The 22,619-nt window shown below is 45.4% G+C and overlaps 1 protein-coding gene and 1 non-coding gene across 2 annotated transcripts in view; both read right to left on the reverse strand.

Moving 5' to 3' along the window:
* Positions 1-22,619, reverse strand: part of KPNA1 (karyopherin subunit alpha 1) — a 101,239-nt gene that overhangs the window by 69,324 nt on the left and 9,296 nt on the right. The window contains exon 2 of the mRNA XM_070406314.1: positions 8,657-8,790. Within this exon, the coding sequence (XP_070262415.1) occupies positions 8,657-8,785 (129 nt within the window). The 5' untranslated portion in view covers positions 8,786-8,790. The remainder of the gene's footprint in view (positions 1-8,656; positions 8,791-22,619) is intronic.
* On the reverse strand, positions 17,544-17,673 carry LOC139004708 (small nucleolar RNA SNORA18). The gene has a single exon (XR_011470546.1). It is a non-coding gene; the product is annotated as a small nucleolar RNA SNORA18 (small nucleolar RNA).

The raw sequence follows: 22,619 nt of genomic DNA on the forward strand, positions 1-22,619 counted from the left end.
AGGCCTGGTGCACAAAAATTTGTGCACTCGGCGGGGGAGGGGGGTCCCTCAGCCCGGCCTGTGCCCTCTCACAGTCTGGGACCCCTCGGGAGATAACGACCTGCTGACTTAGGCCTGCTCCCGGGTGGCAGAGGGCAGGCCCAATCCCTAGGTGCAGCCCCTGGTCGGGCTTAGAGCAGGGCTGATTGAGGAGTTGGGGCGCCGCCCCCTGTCATGCACAGAGCAGGGCGGATTGGGAGGTTGTGATGCCACCCTCAGTCACGCTCAGGGTAGGGCTGATTGGGGGGTTGGGGCACCGCCCCCTATCACACTCAAGGCAGGGTCAATGGGGAGGTTGCACCACCCCCTGTGATGCACAGAGCAGGGCCAATCAGGGGGTTGGGGCGCTGCCCCCTGTCACTCACAGAGCAGGGCCAATCAGGGGGTTGGGGCACTGCCCCCCTCCCGTCACGCACAGAGCAGGGCCCATCAGGGGGTTGGGGAGCTCCCCACCTCTCATGCACAGAGCAGGGCCCATCAGGGGGTTGGGGAGCTCCCCCGTCACGCACAGAGCAGGGCGGATCAGGGGGTTGGGACGCCACCACTGTCACACTCAGGGCAGAGCCGATGGGGAAGTTATGGCTTTACTCCGTCACAGACAGAGCAGGGCCCGTGGAGGGGAGGGGGTGGTTGGGGCGCCACCCCCTGTCACACACAGAGCAGGGCCAATCAGGGGGTTGGGATGCCGCACCCTGTCACACACAGAGCCACAGGGCGATCAGGGGGTTCGGGCGCCTTCCCCTGTCACGCTGATCCGGTGCCAGGAGACCTCTCGGCTCCGCTGATCCTGGTGCTGGGAGGCATATTACCCTTTTACTACATAGGATAGAGGCCTGGGGGCCGGCTGGTTTGCCCTGAAGGGTGTCCTGGATCAGGGTGGGGGTCCCCACTGGGGTGCCTGGCCAGCCTGGATGAGGGGATGATGGCTGTTTGCAGCTGGTCACACACCCTTCAGGGTGGGGGTCCCCACTGGGGTGCCTGGCCAGTCTGGGTGAGGGGCTGAGGGCTGCTTTCAGGCTGGTGGTTTTGACTGAAGCTCCCAACCGCTCCTTTTTTTCTTTTTACTTTTTTCTTCTGGGCCAGCTTTAGCTCTGGCTCTAGCTCTGAGGCTTCCGCTGCTGGTTTGCCGTTCCATAATCGAAACAATGTATAACTTCTGCTCTGAGATCTCAGCCGGCTATATTTGTTAGAATGTTTCAAACTGCCAGCTCAGAGGCCTGCACGGCGGGGAATGTTGGAGTCTGCAGTCCCTGGAGCAAGCAAGCCTCATGTTCGCTTCCAGCTGCCTGGCTGCCGGCCGCCATCTTGGCTGACAGTTAATTTGCATAAGGATATGCTGATTAGCCAACGGGAAGGGTAGCGGTCGTACGCCAATTACCATTTTTCTCTTTTATTAGTGTAGATGTTTACTTTGAATTTATATTAGTTCACACAAACACTCCATCCATGCTTTTGTTCCGGCCCTCAGGTCCAGTTTAAGAACCCACTGTGGCCCTCGAGTCAAAAAGTTTGCCCACCCCTGCCCTAGACTCAGGTCTGTCTTCTCAACTCGGAAGCTTACCTTATACCAGTTTCCCCCGTGATGCAACTTGAAAACTCTGGTAAGTAAGCTGAGGTTATCACAGGGCTCACTGCATTTGTTTCCCATCTCTTGAGATCACTTCCTTCATTGCTTGATGTCTGGAATCTTGAACTACTGTTTAATGTATTTTATCTATTTACTAGAGGCCCAGTGCATGAAAATTTGTGCACTCAGGGGGTGTCCCTCAGCCCACCCTGTGCTCTCTCACAGTCCAGGGGCCCTCAGGGGATGTCCACCTGCTGGCTTAGGCCCGCTCCCCGGGGGATCGGGCCTAAGCTGGCAGTCAGACATCCCTCTGGCAGCCCAGGAGCCCTCAGGGGATATCCGACTGATAGGTTAGGCCCACTCCTGGTGGGGAGCAGGCCTAAGCCGCAGTTGGACATCCTTAACACTGCTGAGGCAGCAGGAGAGGCTCTTCCCACCGCTGCTGTGCTCGCAGCCATCAGCCCGGCTTATGGCTAAGTGGAGCTCCCCCTGTGGGAGTGCAATGACCACCAGGGGGCAGCTCCTGCATTGAACATCTGCCCCCTGGTGGTTAGTGTGCGGCATAGCAACCAGTCGTTCCCAGTCATTCCGCGTTAGGGTCAATTTGCATATTACCCCTTTATTATATAGGGTTCTTGTGTTTTTTTTTCTCAGGGAGGAGAATAAATCTGGGCTCTGCTACTCCACTTTGGCAAGAAACGGAAGTCCTCATAGTACTCTTCCTAATACTCAAAATATCATACTTTTGGCTAATGGAAGCCTGTTCAAGCCACCTCCTGAGTTTTTTCAACACAACACAATTTCAGTGGCCTTAGATTATGCCTTTGCTTTATGTTATGAAAAAAATGTTAAAGGTTCACCTTGAACATTTCCTACCTGTAATCAAGAATCAGCTATTTTTCTAAGGAGCCTTGCTCCTATGAGAGAAAATACTAATGACCACAATCTTAGGATGCTGAAGATGCTCACTACTTCAAGGTATTTCACTATTTCTAGAGATGTGTGTTTAAAAAATATATCATAAATACCTACTGATACTACCAATTCAAATTTATGTAACTTCTTTGATTTTCTATTTCCATATTCTCTTGATCTAAAAAATCCAGGTTCCTAAATTAACAAATACTTATTTGCTGTATCCATAACTATCAATCCTATGACTGTTAACTATGAATACTATAATTACTAAAAGCATTGAAGATTTGTTTATACTTTTTGTCTTTTATATCCCAATAGAGACAATTAATCACCCTGCCATATTTTAAATGTATTAAAATAATTTTTCTCTGTATGATTTAGCAACAAGCATGACTTACAGGGATATTTAATTACTTTTGCTTATTTTTAAAGATTTCTTTCCTCATTTTGATTTAATTTTATAATCATTTAAAAACATTTAGAAGAACCAAGATGGCGGCGTAGGGAGCGGACCTGTGTGTGCTGCTCTCTCACAGCATCATTGAAACTATCAACTATGAAGTAAACAACCGCCACTCAGAACCATGGGGAAGTTGGCCCAGTGGGAGATCTACAACTGGAGGAAAAGAAAGAAGCGCAGTGAGACTGAGTGGGAGCTACGGAGGCACCAAAACCAGAGGTACGCAGTCACACGCCACGCGGGCTGCAAATGGATTCTCGGTTTTTTACGAACCCTCGAATCCTCTGGGCTTGCTCGGGGCGGGTCTCTGAGGCCCCAGATCCCACAGGGAGAGGCGGCCACGGCCTTGCAGTGGTCGGAGAGCGAGGGAAGCTCTGACACGTGGCTGCTCGCCGGCACTGAGGGACAAGAAGTCCTGGTGTCCCGGGGAGACGAGGGGCGCGGAGACGCCGCCATTGCTATTTCCTCCACGCTGGCAACTCCCTGTGACCCCGCCCTACCCTCAGGGCCGTGCCAGAGGCACAAGAGGGAATGACTGTGCTTTTACAAACTCTCAAATCCACTGAGCTGGTTTGGGCGGGTCTCTGAAGCCCCAGGCCCCAAGGCGAGAGATGGCACGGCCTTCCAGCGGTCAGAAAGCGAGGGAGGCTCTGGCGCTCGGCTGCTCGCCGGCACTGGGGGACACAAAGTCCTGGAGTCCTGGATAGGCAAGGGGCCACTGAGTCTCCACCCCGGCGACTCCCTGTGACCCCGCCCTACGCAATTTACATTCCCATCTGGGCTGTGCCAGACTCACAAGTAGAAATGCCTTTGCTTCTGCAAACTTTCAAATCCACTGAGCTGGTTCAGGCGGGATCATGAGGCACCAGACCCTACGGGGAGAGGCAGCACGGCCTTGCAACCATCAGAAAGCGAGGGAGACTCTGTTGCACAGCTGCTCGCCGGCACTGGGGGACACAAAGCCCTGGCAGAGATTCAAGGGGCCGCGGAGACTCAGCCAGTGCTATTTGCTCCGCCATGGCGACTCCCTGAGTCTCAGCCCTAATCAATTTACATCCCCATCCAAGCTGTGCCAGGTGCACAAAAAGGCCCACCTGCGCTTTTGCAGCCTATCCCAACAAATTGCAGACTTCAACTGCTCGCAGCCATGGGAGACACACTCAAGAAGCAGACCCAGGAGAACCAGGATGGCGGCATAAGGAAGAGACCTGTGCGTGCTACCTCATACAACAACATCGAAACTACCAAATATCAGACAAACACCTATCATACAGAACCATGGGAAAGTTGGCCCAGTGGAAGCTCTACAACTGGAAGGAGAGAAAGAACATTGAGACTGAGTAGGATGTGACACCAAGTACAGAGCCCAACCCAACAAACTGCAGATTTCAACTCCTCGCATAGAAAGAAGCGCATTGAGACTGAGTAGGATGTGCAGAGGCACCAAGTACAGAGCCCATCCCAGCAGGCTGCAGATTTCAGCTCCTTGCATCTGGGAGGGACACAATCGGGGGGCAGAGTCGGGTCCGGGGCCGGCCAGGGCTGGGCCTGACTCGGCCGGCACTGTGGAACTGCTGTACCAGCAAGCGCACAAACAGGCCCACTGGTCCCAGTCTCTTGAGGGGCGCTGGGGGACAGCAGACAGGCAGTCTGTGCACTTGGTGGAGGGCAGGAGTGCTGGATGTTCAACCACCAGGAACGCCTGGAGATTTTGTCTGGTGGGGAGCCGCCGGAAGGGGACAGAGGGCCAAACTTCCTGTTTCCCCGGTAAGGCTGGGATGGCCCCGGTGAGGTCGGGATGGCCCCGGTGAGGTTGAAACGGTCCCGGTGTGGTAGGGACGACCCCGGTCAGGTCGAAACGGCCCCAGTGTGGTAGGGACAACCCCGGTCAGGTTGAAACGGCCCCAGTGTGGTAGGGACAACCCCGGTGAGGTTGAAACGGCCCCCGTGAGGTAGGGACGACCCTGGTCAGGTCGAAACGGCCCCGGTGTGGTAGGGACAACCCCGGTCAGGTTGAAACATCCCCAGTGTGGTAGGGACAACCCCGGTGAGGTTGAAACGGCCCCCATGAGGTAGGGGCGACCCTGGTCAGGTCGAAACGGCCCCGGTGTGGTAGGGACAACCCCGGTGAGGTTGAAACAGCCCCCGTGAGGTAGGGACGACCCCAGTGAGGTTGAAACGGCCCCCGTGAGGTAGGGATGACCCCGGTCAGGTCGAAACGGCCCCGGTGTGGTAGGGACAACCCCGGTCAGGTTGAAACAGCCCCGGTGTGGTAGGGACAACCCCGGTGAGGTTGAAACGGCCCCCGTGAGGTAGGGACGACCCCGGTGAGGTTGAAACGGCCCCCGTGAGGTAGGGACGACCCTGGTCAGGTCGAAACGGCCCCGGTGTGGTAGGGACGACCCCGGTGAGGTTGAAACAGCCCCCGTGAGGTAGGGACAACCCCAGTCAGGTTGAAACAGCCCCGGTGTGGTAGGGACAACCCCAGTGAGGTTGAAACGGCCCCCGTGAGGTAGGGACGACCCCGGTGAGGTTGAAACGGCCCCGTTGAGGTAGGGACGACCCCGGTCAGGTCGAAACAACCCCCGTGAGGTAGGGACGACCCCGGTGAGGTTGAAACGGCCCCCGTGAGGTAGGGACAACCCCAGTCAGGTTGAAACAGCCCCGGTGTGGTAGGGACAACCCCGGTGAGGTTGAAACGGCCCCCGTGAGGTAGGGACGACCCCGGTGAGGTTGAAACGGCCCCCGTGAGGTAGGGACGACCCCGGTCAGGTCGAAACGGCCCCGGTGTGGTAGGGACAACCCCGGTGAGGTTGAAACAGCCCCCGTGAGGTAGGGACGACCCCGGTCAGGTCGAAACGGCCCCGGTGTGGTAGGGACAACCCCGGTGAGGTTGAAACAGCCCCCGTGAGGTAGGGACGACCCCAGTCAGGTCGAAATGGCCCCGGTGTGGTAGGGACAACCCCAGTCAGGTTGAAACAGCCCCGGTGTGGTTGGGACAACCCCGGTGAGGTTGAAACGGCCCCCGTGAGGTAGGGACGACCCCAGTGAGGTTGAAACGGCCCCCGTGAGGTAGGGACAACCCCGGTCAGGTCGAAACGGCCCCGGTGTGGTAGGGACGACCCCGGTGAGGTTGAAACAGCCCCCGTGAGGTAGGGACGACCCCAGTCAGGTCGAAACGGCCCCGGTGTGGTAGGGACGACCCCGGTGAGGTTGAAACGGCCCCCGTGAGGTAGGGACGGCCCCGGTGAGGTTGAAACGGCCCTGGTGAGGCTCAGACGGCCCTGGTGAGGTTGAGACTACTCCAGTGAGGTTGGGACAAATAAAGGGGACCAGTATGGACTGATGAACAGGGGTAGATACAGAAGCAGAGCAACATTGAACAGAATGTTAAACTACAGTGGGAAGCCTGGGGAGGGTTGGGGGGGGGATTAAGAGACCAACTGAAGGACTTATATGCATGCATATAAGATTAACCAATGGACACAAGACACGGGGCGGGGGGGGGCGGGGGGTAGGGGCCGGGGGAATGTCAAGGGGGGGAAAAAAGGAGACATATGTAATACTCTTTGTAATACTTTAAGAAATAAAAATTATTTAAATATTAAAAAAAAAAAAAGAATAAACCAGCTGGCAACCCAAAAAAAAAAAAAAAAAAACATTTACATGACTGCAAAATCACTTAATCACTTAAAGTACATCTACTGGAACTGCAAAATTTATATCCACAGGCAGTGTCTTTAATATGGTATGGCAGGATGTTGTTAGTGATCTTTAATTACTATAGGTCATGAAGCATAAAACTGCTGATAACAAGTGGAATTTTTTTTTATATCCTCACCTGAGGATATGTTTACTGATTTGAGAGAGGAAGAGAGAGAGAGAGAGAAACACCGATGTGAGAGAAACATCGATCGGTTGCCTCTGATACATGCCCAGACTGGAAATTGAAGCCTATTTATATGGACTGACCAAGAACTGAATCTGCAACCTTTTTGGTATACTCTGGGATGACACTCCAACCAACTGAGCCACCTAGCCAGGACAAGAGGAATTTAAAAATAATACCATTTACATCACAAGAAAAGAGATGAGAAATTCTCAACAAAGGGAAGTCATACTAGTAATACTACAGCTATACAGCAAGCCTACAGGATAAACAATACTGACTAGAGCAAAAGGACAGAAATACTTAGATATTGTGATATAATTATACTAGGAGAATTGATATAAAGGAAAGAGTGGTGTAAGAGCTTAAATCTTCACTTCATACAACAGATCAATAAATATTTTAAATTGATAAACATATATAGTAACATACACATAGTACCTAGAAATCTAACAGTATAAACCACATTGAACAGTTAAGAGTGGAAGAAATACTTCAAGTAGTCAACAAGAACAGAGGATTTGACTGACCCTAACTTATTCTCTTTACCCCTTTTGGGAAATATAGGATATCCCCCCAAAAATATACATACTTTGAATGATTGCAAAGTCAGTATTTATTAACATACAATTCATTTTCAAAATTTAAAAGAATCTACAGAAATGAGTCATTTTTTGTCAGCACCTGTTTTAAAATTGATGACCGTTCTGATCCAGGCACTGCTGATAGCGTGAAGCAATGGAATCGCAAACATCAAGAATCATTTCCTTTGGTATTTGTATGCCGTCAACTCATCAACTGCTGCTGGTTTTGTAATGTAAACTTTATCTTTTATGTATCCCCATAAAAAAAAAGTCTAGTGGATAATTTTTCTTTGTTCAAAGTTTAGTCTGGCTTCACCCATTATTTCGAATCAGTTAAACCTGAAAAGGGGTGAAAATTAAGTGAGTTATCTGCTGCTAAGGTGTATATAATTATAAGGGCAGTGCTTGTACTTCAACTGCATCTTTAAACTTCCAGTAGCATTTCAGAATGAATTTCCTTTGTTCCAAGCTTAATCTGGCTGAAAAGAAACACCAATTGAGCTATCAGCTATTAAAGTGTGTATACATGTTTTGGGGATACCCTATATTTTCAAAAATAAAATTAACTCAAAATTTAAAAATAAATAAATAATAATTACCTACACATGTTCCTGAATAATATAGAATCAATCCAGGAGTGAAAAAACATATTCCCTGAGGTTTTGCTTTAAAATATTACATAATAAAAAAATGTAGAGGCAGATAAGACACAAAATAAGGCAAATTGTTGACAATTATTGAACCCAGAGAATGGGTTTATGAAGTTATTTGTCCTTTACTTCTGTACATATTTTAAAAGTTTCAAATGAAGTTTAAAATGAAAAGCAATGTTTTCTTGGCCCCGTGAGAATTCATTAACAAACGCACATAAAATCTTAAGTTGCAACTTTAGAAAAATAAAATACACTATAAACAAATAGGTCAAAGTATTAAACAGTGGTTATAGTAGGGAAATGGGAACAGGAGAGATTTCTTCATTCTTGTATTTCACTTCTTCCCTCACCCCCAAAACATGTTGATTTTATAGTGTGTCTGTGGGATGGATGGATGGATAGATAGATAAATAGATAGATAGAGATATATCGATAGATAGATAGATAGATATATCGATATATAAAAACATTGTTAAAATTAAAGGAAAGTGGGTTCAGTCTTAAAATGTTCTTTAAAAGGAATAAATAATATAGTAAAGGACTTACCTGCTCTTCTCTTTTCTGTTTACGAAGCTGCAGTCCTTCTTCTTCCCTCCTCCTGCGCATCTCATCAGGATTCAGGGACTTATTTTTATAACTTTTCAGGCGAAAGTTCTCTTTTCCTGGGGTAGTCATGATTTCTACAAAAATGAGAGGAAAGGAATAGATGAACTTAGCTTACTGTAAAGAGCTCTGCCCAGGTTCACCCCATAAGGATACCAGAAATGTAACACCTTTATTAAAGTACTAGAGGCCTGGTGCACGACTGCCAGCTTAGGTCCGCTCCCTGCCAATGCTGCAGCCGTGAGCCTGGCTTCTGGCTGAGCGATGTACCCCTCCTGCGTTGAGCATCTGCCCATGGTGGTCAGTGCACGGCATAGCAACCAGTCGTTCTGCCATTCAGTTGATTTGCATATTAGCCTTTTATTATACAGCGGGGCCTTGACTTACGAGTTTAATTCGTTCCGTGACGGAGCTCGTAACTCAAACTACTCGTATGTCAAATCAATTTTCACCATTACAATGAACTGAATGCTGGGCTGATGTTGTGGCATTCACTGTGACGTTCGCTGCGTCAACTAGCGGTGGGGTATCTGAAGCTGGTTCATAACCCGAATTTTAGCTCGCAACTCGCAAAAAATCGGCCGAGAGATGGCTCATATCTCGAAAAACTCGTTAGTTGGGACACTCGTTAGTCAAGGCCCCACTGTATAGGACTAGAGGCCCAGTGCACAAAATTCATGCACAGGTGGGGGGGGGGAGGGTCCCTTGGCCTGGCTGGCGATCAGGGCTGATCAGGGCCAAGTCAATTGGGGCTGGGCCAATTGGGGCCTGAAGGCTCCGTCAAGGTCAGGAGAGGAGGTGACAGTCACCAGGCCAGGTGCAGAAGGAACAGACATCGGACGCCGACTTCGTAGGTACCCCACCACCACGCAGCTCCCTGCCTCCCCCTCCTCTATCCCTCCCTGCCGTGCCACCAACGTGGCAGTCGTATGGCAGACCAATTGGGGCCTGCTGGCCAGGGGGACAGACAGGACACAAAAGGTTGGCTGCTGGCCCTGAGGAGGGAGCCAGTCCTCAGCCCCCCTGGGAAAGGGTCCACGTCTGCTGCAACACAACCCCGGTTCCCCATCCCAGCCCAGGGCCTGCCGGCCAGGAGAGGGAACATGGAAGGTTGGCCAGCCAGGGAAGGTTGGCTATGGGAGTGCACTGACCACCAGGGGGCAGCTCCTGCATTGAATGTCTGTCCTCTGGTGGTCAGTGCGTGTCATAGCGTCTGGTTGTTCCAGTCATAATGGTCACTTAGGCTTTTATATATATACTAGAGGCCCGGTACACAAAAATTTGTGCACTGGCGGGGGGGGGGGGGGGTGTCCCTCAGCCCCACTTGTGCCCTCTTACAGTCTGGGACCGCTTGGGAGATAATGACCTGCTGGCTTAGGCCCACTCCCAGGTGGCAGAGGGCAGGCCCAATCCCTAGGTGTAGCCCCTGGTCGGGCTCAGAGCAGGGCCGATTGGGGATTTGGGGCGCCGCCCCATCATGCACAGAGCAGGGCGGATCAGGAGATTGTGATGCCACCCCTAGTCACACTCAGGGTAGGGCGGATTGGGGGGTTGGGGCGCTGCCCCGTCACACTCAAGGCAGGGTCGATGGGGAGGTTGTGGTGCCACCCTGTCACGCACAAAGCAGGGCCGATCAGGGGGTTGGAGCGCTGCCCCCTGTCATGCACAGAGCAGGGCCCATCAGGGGTGTTGGGGCTCCATATCCTGTCACACACAGAGCAGGGCCGATCAGGGGGTTGGGGAGCTCCCCCTGTCATGCACAGAGCAGGGCCGATCAGGGGGTTGGGGAGCTCCCCCCTGTCATGCACAAAGTAGGGCCAATAGGGGAGTTGGGACGTCACCCCGTCACCCACAGAGCAGGGCCGATGGGGAGGTTGCGGCTCCACCCCGTCACACACAGAGCAGGGCCCATGGGGGGGGGGGGGTTGGGGCGCCGCACCGTCACACACAGAGCAGGGCTGATCAGGGGGTTGGGGCGCCTTCTCCTGTCACAAACAGAGCAGGGTGGATAGGGAGGTTGTGGCCCCGCCCACTGTCACACACAGAGCCGCAGGGCGATCAGGGGGTTTGGGCGCTGCCCGCTGTCATGCTGCTCCAGGGCCAGGAGGCCTCGTGGCTCCACTGATCCCAGTGCCGGGAGGCCTCGAGGCTCCACTTCACACCGGGGCAGTGAAGCCTTGCTGCTCAGCTGATCCCGGTGCTAGGAGGCCTCGCTGCTCAGCTGATCCCGGTGCTAGGAGGCCTCGCTGCTCCACTGATCCCTGTGCTGGGTGGCCTCGCGGCTCTGCTTGACACAGGGGCAGTGAGGCCTTGCTGCTCCACTGATCCCAGTGCTGGGAGGCCCTCGCTGCTCCGCTTGACACAGGGGCAGTGAGGCCTCACAGCTCTGCTGATCCCGGGTTCAGGAGGCCTCGCGGCTCCGCTGATCCCGGTGCTGGGAGGCATATTACCCTTTTACTATATAGAATAGAGGCCTGGTGCACGGGTGGGGGCCAGCTGATTTGCCCTGAAGGGTGTCCCGGATTAGGGTGGGGGTCCCGCTTGGGTGCCTGGCCAGCCTGGATGAGGGGATGATGGTTGTTTTCATCTGGTCACACCCCCTTCAGGGTGGGGGTCCCCACTGGGGTGCCTGGCCAGTCTGGGTGAGGGGCTGAGGGCCGTTTTCAGGCTGGCGGGTGACTGAAGCTCCCAACCTCTCCTTTTTTTCTTTTTCTTTTTTTTTATTCTGGGATTTATTTACCTTCTATGGCTGTCACTGGAGCTGAGAGCTGGCTTTAGCTCTAAGGCTCGGCTCCAGCTCTGAGACCTCAGTTTGTTTGGGTTCTATAATTGAAACACTGTTTCAACTCCAGATCTAAGGCCTGGCTGGCTGAAAGCAGGTTTCTGGGGTTTATTTACCTTCTATATTTGCAACTTTGTTTCTTAGAGTGCAAGCTCAGAGGCCGGCAGCGGCAGGCAGGGAACCTTGGCTTTCTCCTTCACTGGAGCAAACAAGCCTCCTGTTCGCTTCAGCTGCCTGGCTGCTGGCCGCCACCTTGGTTGGCAGTTAATTTGCATATCTCACTGATTAGCCAATGGGAAGGGTAGCGAAGTTACAGTTAATTACCATGTTTCTCTTTTATTAGATAGGATAGATACAATTCAATGGTTTTTAGCATATTCATTTCTATATGCAACCATTATATATATAGCTGTGTATGTACAGTTAATCTATACATATAAAGAGGTAATATGCTAATTGCCATTATGGTGTCCCTGTAATGACTAATTTGCATATTGATGCACGCACAGCAGAGGGCAGGCAGCTAGAGCCAAGTTCCCAGGGGTCTGAGGAGAGTGCCTGACAGGAGCCCAGACTGCAAAGGAGGAAGAGGAAGCAGCCACGGGGAGGTCTTCCAATACCCCTGCACGGACACCCTACCCCAGCCCCTGAACTCCTGAGGGACAGGGAGGCTGACCAGACGGGGAGAAGACCCAGCCTCAGGGATAGCTGCAGCCCACACCTCTGACTCCCGATCTCTTCTCCCGCCATCCCCGCCAGCGGCGCCCACAACAATAGCACGCCAGTGACCACCCATCATCCCCCACGAGGCACCTGGGGCCTGCAGCCCACTGCTGCCGGGCCCCCTCTGCTGGGACTGGGCACACCTCTCCTCCCTACAACTCCAGACCCGGGTGGAGGCAGGCCTGACCAGCCCCACAAGGTCAAACCCTCCTCCTCCCCATCCCCCAACAGCAGCAGCGCCATCTCTGAGTCTCCGCAACAGAAGCACGCTGAACCTCGCTGGGGGCACGGCTAAACCCACCCTCCTAGCCCACCTGGCTCCGCCCTGGCCTGGCCCCCATTTCGCTCCAGGAGATTAGAGCCCTGCCCTGAGCAGGTACAGCTGCAAAACAGCCACATACAATTTAAAGAATGGTGCCAAGCAGGAAGGTTTGACAGTTACTTCCTCTTTGGCCTTACCGACCTCCTAGCGCCCCCCTAACTCCCTGCCCCCTACCAGCACCTCCAGGGACGACCACTGCTACAGGGCTGCTGGCCAGAGCCTGCCCCTCCGAAGCCTGCAGAACCTTCTGCAAAGCTTCCACAGCTACAATTCCAGGAAACAATCATGCCGTCCTCCCCTAATCAGCACCTGCTACCCAGGAGGGTACCCATGGGCTTAAAAATAACAATCCCTTCCCGTTTAGACATCACTTACTTGATAAAACATTTCTAGGTTTATTAGCTCAGAACCTCCTCATGACAACCCAGTGAGGTAGATAGAGAAGAGATTACAATTCCCATGGTATATGCATATGTATTCAGAAATGAAGCCCAGAGAGGAAAAGTGTCAAGCCCAATGGTTCCCAAGGTGCAGCACACGCCCCGCTGGGGGGGGGGGGGGGGGGGGGGGCAACTTGATTTTAATGGGGGCAATTCAAGAATGAGTTAACAGTGAATTGTTTGCATTTCTTATGGTTCTAGGGGGCCTCATCTACAGCATATCCTACATAATAAAAGGCTAATATGCAAATGACCAAATGGTGGAATGACAGGTCACTATGATGCGTGCTGACCACCAGGGAGCAGACACTTAACGTAGGACCTGTCCCCTGGTGGTCAGTGTGCTCCCAGAGGAGGAGCACCACTCAACCAGAAGCCGGGCTCATGGCTGGCGAGCACAGTGGCAGTGGTGGGAGCCTTCTCGCGCCTCTGTGGCAATGCTAAGAATGTCCGACTGACAGCTTTGGCCCACTAAGCCGTCAGTCGGACATCCTCCCAGGGCTCCCAGATTGCTAGAGGGTGCAGGCCAGGCTGAGGGACGCCCCCCCCATAAGTGCACAAGTTTCATGCACCCGGCCTCTAGTCTTTTAATAATTTTCATCACCTAAAAAGAAACCTTGTACCATTAGCAGTCATTTATATTCTGGACATCTCATATGAATCATACGTGTGATCTTTTATGGCTGGCTTCTTTCACTGAGCATATTTTCAAGGTTCGTCCATATTGTAGCATATATTAGTATTTTATTCTTTTTGTGCCTGTATTATATCACACTGTATGAATATACCCCATTATATTTATCTGGTTCTACTTTTTGACTATTATGAATATTTCTATAATTATTTGTGGACAAGTTTTGGCATAGGCATGTTTTTATTCCTCTTAGGTATATACCTAAGAATGGAATTGCTGGGTCATATAGTAACTCTGTTTAATCATTTCAGGAACTTCCTAACTAGTTTTCCAAAGTGGCTGCACCATTTTACATTGCCACCAGTAGTATATAATGGTTGACCATTTCTCCACATCCTTGCTAACACCTGCTATCAACTTTTTTTTCCTCTCAACTCCCAGTGGGCTATATGTCATTTCACATGTTTATTTTCCAATTGTATAACCTCCATTTTAAAATTCTTTGCCCATTTTAAAATTGGGTTGTCTTTTTATCAGAGTTGTAAGTTATTTATATATTCTAGATAGAAGTCCTTTATCAGATATTATGATTTTAAAATATTTTCTTCCATTCTATCAGTTGTCTTTTCACTTTCTTGATGGTGTGTCCTTTGAAGCACAAAAGTTCTTAATTTTGATAAAGTGTAAATTAATCTATTTTTTCTCTTGTTGGTCATACTTTTAGTATAATAATTAGGGATCCTTAACCCTAAGTTTCCTTCTAAGCGTTTTAGCTTACATTTAGGTCTGTCATCCATTTTGAGTTATTTTGTATATAGTATAAGGTAAGGACCCAACTTCATTCTTTTGCGTATGGCTACCCAGTTGTTCTAGCATCATTTGTTGAAAAGACTATTCTCTATTGAATAGTCTTGGCACACTTGTTGAAAATCAGGTGACCACAGATACATGGATTTATTTCTCAATTCTTAATTCTATTTCATTGACCTGCATGTATACTCTTGTGCCAATATCAGTCTTAACATTTTTGTAATGAATTTTTAAATCATGAAGTGTAAATTCTCTTATTTTATGCTTTTTAAGATTGTGTTGGCTTTCTGGATCATTTACAATTCCACATGAGTTTTCGAATCCATTTGTCGATTTCTACAAAGAAATCAGCTAGGAATCTAATATGGACTGCAGTGCATCTGTAAATCAATTTGGGGAGTATTGTCACTTCAACAATGTTAAGTCTACCAATCCACAAATACGAGATGTTTTCTATTTACTTAGATCATCTTTAACTTCTTTCAACAATGTTTTGTAGTTTTCAGAGTGTTTCATACTTCTCGTTAAATTTATTTCTAGGTATTTTAATCATTTTGATGCTATTGTAAATGGAACTGTTCTCTTAATTTTCACTTTTGAATTGTTCATAACTAGAAATACAATTGATTTTTGGATAGTATTAATTTTGTGTCCTGCAACCTTGTGCAACTTGCTAATTAGTTCTAATAATTTTTTAATGGATTCCTTAGGATTTCCCACAAACAAGCTCATCTACCAGAGATAATTTTGCTTCTTTCCAATTTTTATGCATTTTCTTTTTCCTCCATAATTAGCAGGTTTAGAATTTCCAACACAATGTCAAATAGAAGTGGAGACACCGGACAATCTTGTCTTAATCCTAATCTTAGGGGTATCAATGTCTTTGACCACTAAATATGTTACCTTTGGATTTTTCATAGATGTCCTTTATTATGATGAGAAAGCTCCCTTCTATTCCTAGTTTTTGAGAGATTTTATCATTTCTGCATCTATTGGAATGATAATGTGGCTTTTTTACTTTACTGATATATTACATTAGTGGTTTGTAAACTTTACACCAATCTTGCATTTCTAGGATAAATACCACTTGCTTATGATGTATAAATCTTTTCATATGCTGTTTAATTTAGTTTGCATTTTATGTTCCTATTCATAAGAGATATATTGGTTTGCAGGGGTTTTTTTGTGACATCTTTGCTATTAGGATACTACTAGCATCATAAGTTGGGAAGTGTTCTCTCTCTCAATTTTTGGTAAGAGTTTGTGAAGAAATAGTCTTTTTCTTAAAATGCTTGGTAGAATTCAGCAGTAAAATCATATGGACCTGGGCATCTCTTTACAGGTAATTTTATAATTCAATCTCTTTATCTGTTATAGGTCCATTCAAATTGTCTATTCCACAAGTCAATTTCAGTACTTTTTGTCTTCCTAAAAAACTGTCTATTTTACCTAAGTTATGTAATTCATTGGTATACATTTATTCAAAGTATTCCTTTATAATCCTTTAAACTTTTGTAAGGTCAGTATTAATGTTTCCCCCTCTTTCGTTTCTGATTCTAGTAATCTGAGTTGTCTTTCTTTTTTTCTGTCAATTTAGCTTTAAAGGTTTGCCAATTTTCTTTTCAAAGTACCAGTTTTTGGTTTCCTTAATTTTCTCTATTGCTTTTAATTGTCTCTAGTTCATTAATTTCTACTCCAATCTTTATTATATCCTTCCTTCTGCTAATTTACTTTGCTCTACCTTTTCTAGTGACTTAAGGTGGAAGGTTAGGTTATTAATTCAAGATCTTTATTTTAATTTTTATTGATTTTAGAAAGAGGGGAAAAGGGAGAGGAGAAAAAGAAACATTGATGTGAAAGAGAAACATAGATCAGTTGGCTCCTGTACACGCCCCCCTGACCAGGGATGGAACCACAACCTGAGTATATGCCCTGACTGGGTATCGAACCCACCACCTCTTGATATATGGATGATGCTCCAATCAAGCCACAATAGCCAGGGAGTTTCTTCTTTCTTAATACAGGCATTTATTGCTAGAAGTCTCTCTCTAAGCACTGCTTTAGCTATATCCCATAATTTTTTTACGTGGTAACTTCATTTTCATCTATCTCAAAGTATTTTCTGGTTTTCCCTTTTTGTTTCTTTGACCCACTGTTCATTCAGAAGTATGTTCTTTAATTTTCACATACTTGTGATTTCCCCAAATCTCTTTCTTGTTGATTTCTAATTTCTTTACATTGTAATCAGAGGGCATCCTTTGTATTATTTTAATCTTTGAAAATGTATTAGGGTTTGTTTTGCAGGCTAGCATTTGGTCTATTGTGGAAAATGTCCCATGTGCTCTTAATATACCGGGTAGGCAAAAGTAGGTTTACAGTTGTGAGTACAGGAAACTGAGTTTATTCTTGTATTATTTATTAATGATTGCACTCTTTATTTGTATTACAACTGTAAACCTATTTTTGCACACCACTATATATTCTGCTGTTGCTGTATATATAGATGTCTGCTGGGTCTAGTTGGTTTATACTGTTTTTCCTTAGTTGTTTTGACCATTTTTGAAAGTGGAGCACTGAAGTCTCACAACCGTTGTTATTGTTTTTTTCTCCAACCATTATTGTTGAATTGTCTATTTCTCCTTCAGTTGCCAGTTTTTGCTTCATGTATTTTGTGCTGTTATTAAATACATATATAACTGTTTTATTCTTCTAGTGGGTTGACCCTTTCATGTTTACAAAATGTCCCTCTTGCCCTAACCGGTTTGGTTCAGTGGGATAGAGCGTCGGCCTGCGGATTGAAGGGTCCCAGGTTCGATTCCGGTCAAGGGCATGTACCTTGGTTGCAGACACATCCCCAGTAAGGGGTGTGCAGGAGGCAGCTGATGGATGTTTCTCTCTCATGGATGTTTCTAACTCTCTATCCCTCGCCCTTCCTCTCTGTAAAAAATCAATAAAATATATTTTTAAAAAAATAAAATGTCCCTCTTTATCTCTAGTAATATTTTTGTTTTAGTTATTTTTTTCGATATTAGTATAGCCATTCCAACTTTCTTGTGTTTGTTGTTTGCATGATATATAGTGTTTGATCCTTACACTTTAAATCTATTTTTTTTTCTTGCAGCTGTCTTGTAATTCCTTCCCACAGATCTAACATACAGTTCTGTGAATAAAGGAAACAACATATTTATTTATGAGGCATTTCCAACGATGTAAGTCTACAGAAAAAGACCCATCGGGATAGACCTCAATTTAAATCTATTTTTACCTTTAAACTTAAAATGTCTTTCTTACAGAAAGCATTTGTTGTACCAAATCTATCAACATCTGCCTTTTTTTATTGGACTGTCTAATCAACCCATATTTGTTATTACTGACAGTTGGGTTTGACAGATTTTTCGTTTTTCATTTTGATGTGTTTCTTCTTTTTCATTCCTTTAGTACCCTTTCACTGCTTTATTTTTAATTTAGTGAATATTTTCAAATGAAGCACTTAAATTTCTTTAGTGACTTTTCCACTATATTTTTTGTTTTTTCCCCTAGTGGTTGCTCTGGGGCAGCGATTTTCAACCAGTGTGCTGCAAAAATTTTAAAACATGCAATACCCTGACTGTTTAGTCAGGGACACTGACCTCTTTTCCCTTAGACTGTCAAAAAATGGTATAGCCAATACAACAATAGCTGTCCAGTGTGAATGAATCAAAATTATACCTATTTTTTGTAGGTTGGTAAAAAAATATATTTTTTGGCGTGCCACAGAATTTTAGTAATTGGTTTTATGTACGCCCTGAGAGGAAAAAGGTTGAAAAAAAAATCACTGCTCTAGGGCTTACCATATACACTAACTTATCAGAATCAGTTTCAGATTTCTACTACCTTAATGCTGGTGAGATATAGAAATATTATGCTATCCCCTTTTAGTACTGCTATGGTACATATTACACTTGTTACAAACCCAACAACACAGTTTTATAATTACTTATCATCTATATTCATGTCCTTAGCTTAACATAGCTCTACTCATTCACCTTCTCTGTGCTAATATTGGCAGATACATTATATTGCTATATATTATAGGTCCAAGAATACATTATTACTTTATAAAATTGTTTTAAATGTTTTAAGAAAAAATAGTAAAAATATTTGGTTACCCTCTCTTTTAAAATTGCATACAGTAATTACCTTTACTAATGCTTCTTGTTCATGTGAATTTGAATTACCATCTAGGGTCATTTGCTTTCTGCCTAAAGAGCTTCCTTAATCATTCTTGCAAGGCCGTTCTGCTGGTAACATTGCTTTTTTAATCTGGGAAAATCTTTACTTCACCTTCATTTAAAAAAGGTAGTTTTGATAATATATAAAATTTTTGGTTGACAGCATTTGTCTTTGAGTACTTCAAATACAGTTATGTACAACATAATGACATTTCAGTCAACAAAAGACTACATATATAACAAGTTGTCCCATAAGATTATAATGGAGCTGAAAAATTCCTATCACCTAGTAACATCATAGCTGTTGTGACATCATAAAGGAACACATTATTCACGTGTTTGTGGCAATGCTGGTGTAAACAAACCTACTGGTCTGCCAGTTACATAAAAGTACATACAATTAAGTATAATACATAATGCTTGATAATAATAAATGACTATTACTGGTTTATGCATTTGCCATACTATAACTTTTTATATTAGTGTACACTTTCTACTTACAAGAAAAAGTTTGCTGTAAAACAGTATCTATTACATTGGCAGTGGCTTCATCTCGTGCTTAGCACATCTCGGTTACATCACTTTCTCTAGTGATCTAATTTTGTGTTTTTTGTATATGCTATACAGGCTTATAGCCTTTTAGCAATGGGCTATACCATATAGCCTACGTGTGTAGTAAGCTGTCCCATCTAGGTTCGTGTAAGTACACTCTATGTTTCACACAACAAAATCTCCGAATGATGCATTTCTCAGAACTTATCCATTAAGCAGCACAAGACTGTATTATTCCAGTCTTCCCTGGCTTCCCCTGTTTCCGCTAAGAAATCAGCTGTTATTCTTACCAAGGTTTCCTTGTAAGTAACTAGCTGTTTTTCTCTTGTTGCTTTGAAGATTTTTTCCCCTTTTCTTTGACTTTCAACAATTTTACACTGATATGTCTGTCCATTTGTGGACTTTCTTGCATTAATCCTACTTGAAATTCATTGGATTCTCTGAAAGTCCAGGTCAGTGTTTTTCAATAAATTTGAGTTTTTAGCCATTATGTATTTGTATGCTTTTCTGCTCCTTTTTCTCTTTCCTCTTCTTCTGGTACTTTCATTATGTGTACTGTAGTGTACTGAATGGTGACACTCATTTCTCTGAAGCTCTTTTCAATTTTCTTCATTTTTTCCTCTCTCCCTTTTATGAATCTCTATCAATGTATTGGCAAGTTCATGAATTCTTTCTTCTACCAGTTCAAATCTACTATTCAGTCCCTTTAACTTTTCATTAGTTATGTTACTTTTCAACTGCAGAATTTCCATTTGATTCTTTTGGAATTTCTATGTCTTTACTGATAATCTATTTTATGTGTGTTGCCATCATACCTTTATTTATTTAATCAAGGTTTTCTTTGAACATATTTATAATGGTTACTTCAAATGTCTATTTTTGTTCAATACAACATCTGATCACTCTCACAGGCAATTTCTGTTGTCTGTTTTTTCCAGTGTATTAACTATACTTTCCTGGTTATTTTGGTCTGTTTACTTGTTTGTTTTGCATAACTGTCATAACTTTTTATTGGAAACTCAGTATGTTATATAATGTTTTGTGGCAACTCTGGTTACTGGTGCCACAGACACAGGTTTCTTTGCTTATTTGTTTAGTAATTTGCTGGATTATTTTAAAGAAGTCTATTTTCTCACCCCCACATCTAACACTGCAGTGTTAAGCCTCTGATGCTGATCCTTAGGAAGGATAGCCTAAATATGCCCATAATTACCTTGGCAAAACAGTAGTTTGGTAGAGCTGTCCCTGTCCCTGATAACTCACAGCTGTTAACCTCCACTAAACATTACCAGCTGATTGCTCTACTATTTTCAACAATGGTCTCAGGCATAAATTGCTCTACAAAGAAATCCAATCAAATTTATGCTCCTTTAAGGGAACAGTTTCAGGGGTCAGTTTTTGAAGTTTGCTTTGACCCCTGGAAGACTCCCTCCAGCTATCTCTTACCCTAGTTCTCTCCAGCAAATTAGCTGGCCTGCAATTTAGCCTGTATCTTCTTGAGTCTACAAATCTCCTAAATGCCCCTGCCTTTACCACAACCCCCACTGTTTTTGAAAGTGCCCTTAAGTTTGAATGTCTCCAGCTCTATTGAAAATGAAGTTAGTTCCTTGAGGAGATTAGAGTTATCTGTTTTAGGACCTGCTTCTTCCCTTTCCCAGAGCCCCAAGTAAAACCTCTGATCAGGGCTCTCAAGCTGTGGGTGTGGACAATGGTATACTTCTCTAAGTGACACCCCTTTTAGGACCTGATATTTAGCGGGATATAGCTTGTCTCTCCTGACATGGAGCCACCACCTTTTTTTACAACAGGAAAAAGGTAATCTATTTCCTAATACTCTCAGTGGCTCTGTGCTCAAGGTAAAACCTCTCTTCCACAAATGGGATCTGGACAGAAGGCCCTCTCTGCCTCATTTACCCAGGACTTAACCTCAGCAGCAGGCAGCTGGAGCAGGATGAGAAATCCTGATGTCCTGCTCTTCCCAGTAAGAAAACCTTCCCTCCAACTAGAAGCTCTTCAATTACTGTATGCCCTAGGATCATTTCCAGAGGCTTTAAATAATTGTGTTTTAGTTATTTCCCCCAGTTTTACTATGGAGCTGATCTGCAGCGCTCCTTATGCTGTCAGTCTAGAAGTCACAAGAAGAGTTATTAAGATGATTTTCATGCAAGCCTGGGTTGAGAATAACTGATTTACAATGTGCTGTGTTACATCATCTAATTTACCTGAATCTCTTAATAAACCTATAAGGCAAGAATTACTTTTCTTATCCTTTATAGTTAAGGCTTCGGGAGGCTTACAGAGATTGTGACTAGGCTAGAATTACACACTTAACAGAAGATAAAGCAAGAATATTACTTTAGCCGAAACCGGTTTGGCTCAGTGGATAAAGCGTCAGCCTGCGGACTGAAAGGTCCCAGGTTCGATTCCGGTCAAGGACATGTACCTGGGTTGCGGGCACATCCCCAGTGGTAGGTGTGCAGGAGGCAGCTGATCGATGTTTCTCTCTCATCGATGTTCCTAACTCTCTATCTCTCTCCCTTCCTCTCTGTAAAAAATCAATAAAATATATATATAAAAAAATATATTACTTTAGGTCTCCTAATTATAAACTTGGTGGCTCTACTGTTATGAACTTGTGTCCTCCCCTCCAATTCACATATTGAAATCCTAACTCCCAATGTGACTATATTAGCTATAGGGCCTTTAAGGAGGTAACTAAGGTTAAATGAGGTCTCGAGGGTAAGGCCCTAATCCAATAGGACTGGTGTCCTTGTAAGAAGAGGAAGAGACATTGGACTTTCTCTCCTTTTCTCTTAGCATGTGCTGAGAGAAAATACCATATGAGGGCCTAGGGAGAAGGTGGTCACCCACAAGTCAGGGAAAGAGGCCTTACCAAAAACCAACCCCGTTGGCACCTTGATTTTGGACTTCTAGCATCCAGAACTGAGAGAAAATGAATTTTTTGTTGATTAAGCCACACAGACTGTGGAACTTTTTTATGGCATCCTAAGCCCACTAACACATTTACCCAGAAGTATTTTGTCAGATTGGATTTCATTAGTGCCAGCAATGTAGGAGATCTCCAGTTATGTCACAGTATTGTTTTGAGAAACCTCTTTTTCAAAAATAAAAAAAATGTATATCTAAGTACCACCTCTCCATAAATTTTTAAAACCTGAAATGTGTGTAGAATTATATCAAATGCCTTTTTGCCAGTTACTAAAATGGTCACTGTTTATTTCCTTTGACCTATAAATATAATGAGCTAGTAAGAGATTTCTTAATATTGAATGACTCTTGTTCTTGTAATTAACGCACTTGGTCATGGTATATCATGCTTCTAAATTGTCTGTTAATGTTTTCTTAAAACATTTGTACACCAGTATCCATAAATGAGATTGACTCATTATTTCTATAATTCCCTTCTTTCCT

The sequence above is a fragment of the Myotis yumanensis genome, unplaced genomic scaffold (assembly GCF_028538775.1).
Source record: "Myotis yumanensis isolate MYYU_CA2020_CCGP unplaced genomic scaffold, mMyoYum1.0.hap1 SCAF_2, whole genome shotgun sequence".
Classification (NCBI taxonomy): Eukaryota; Metazoa; Chordata; class Mammalia; order Chiroptera; family Vespertilionidae; genus Myotis; species Myotis yumanensis.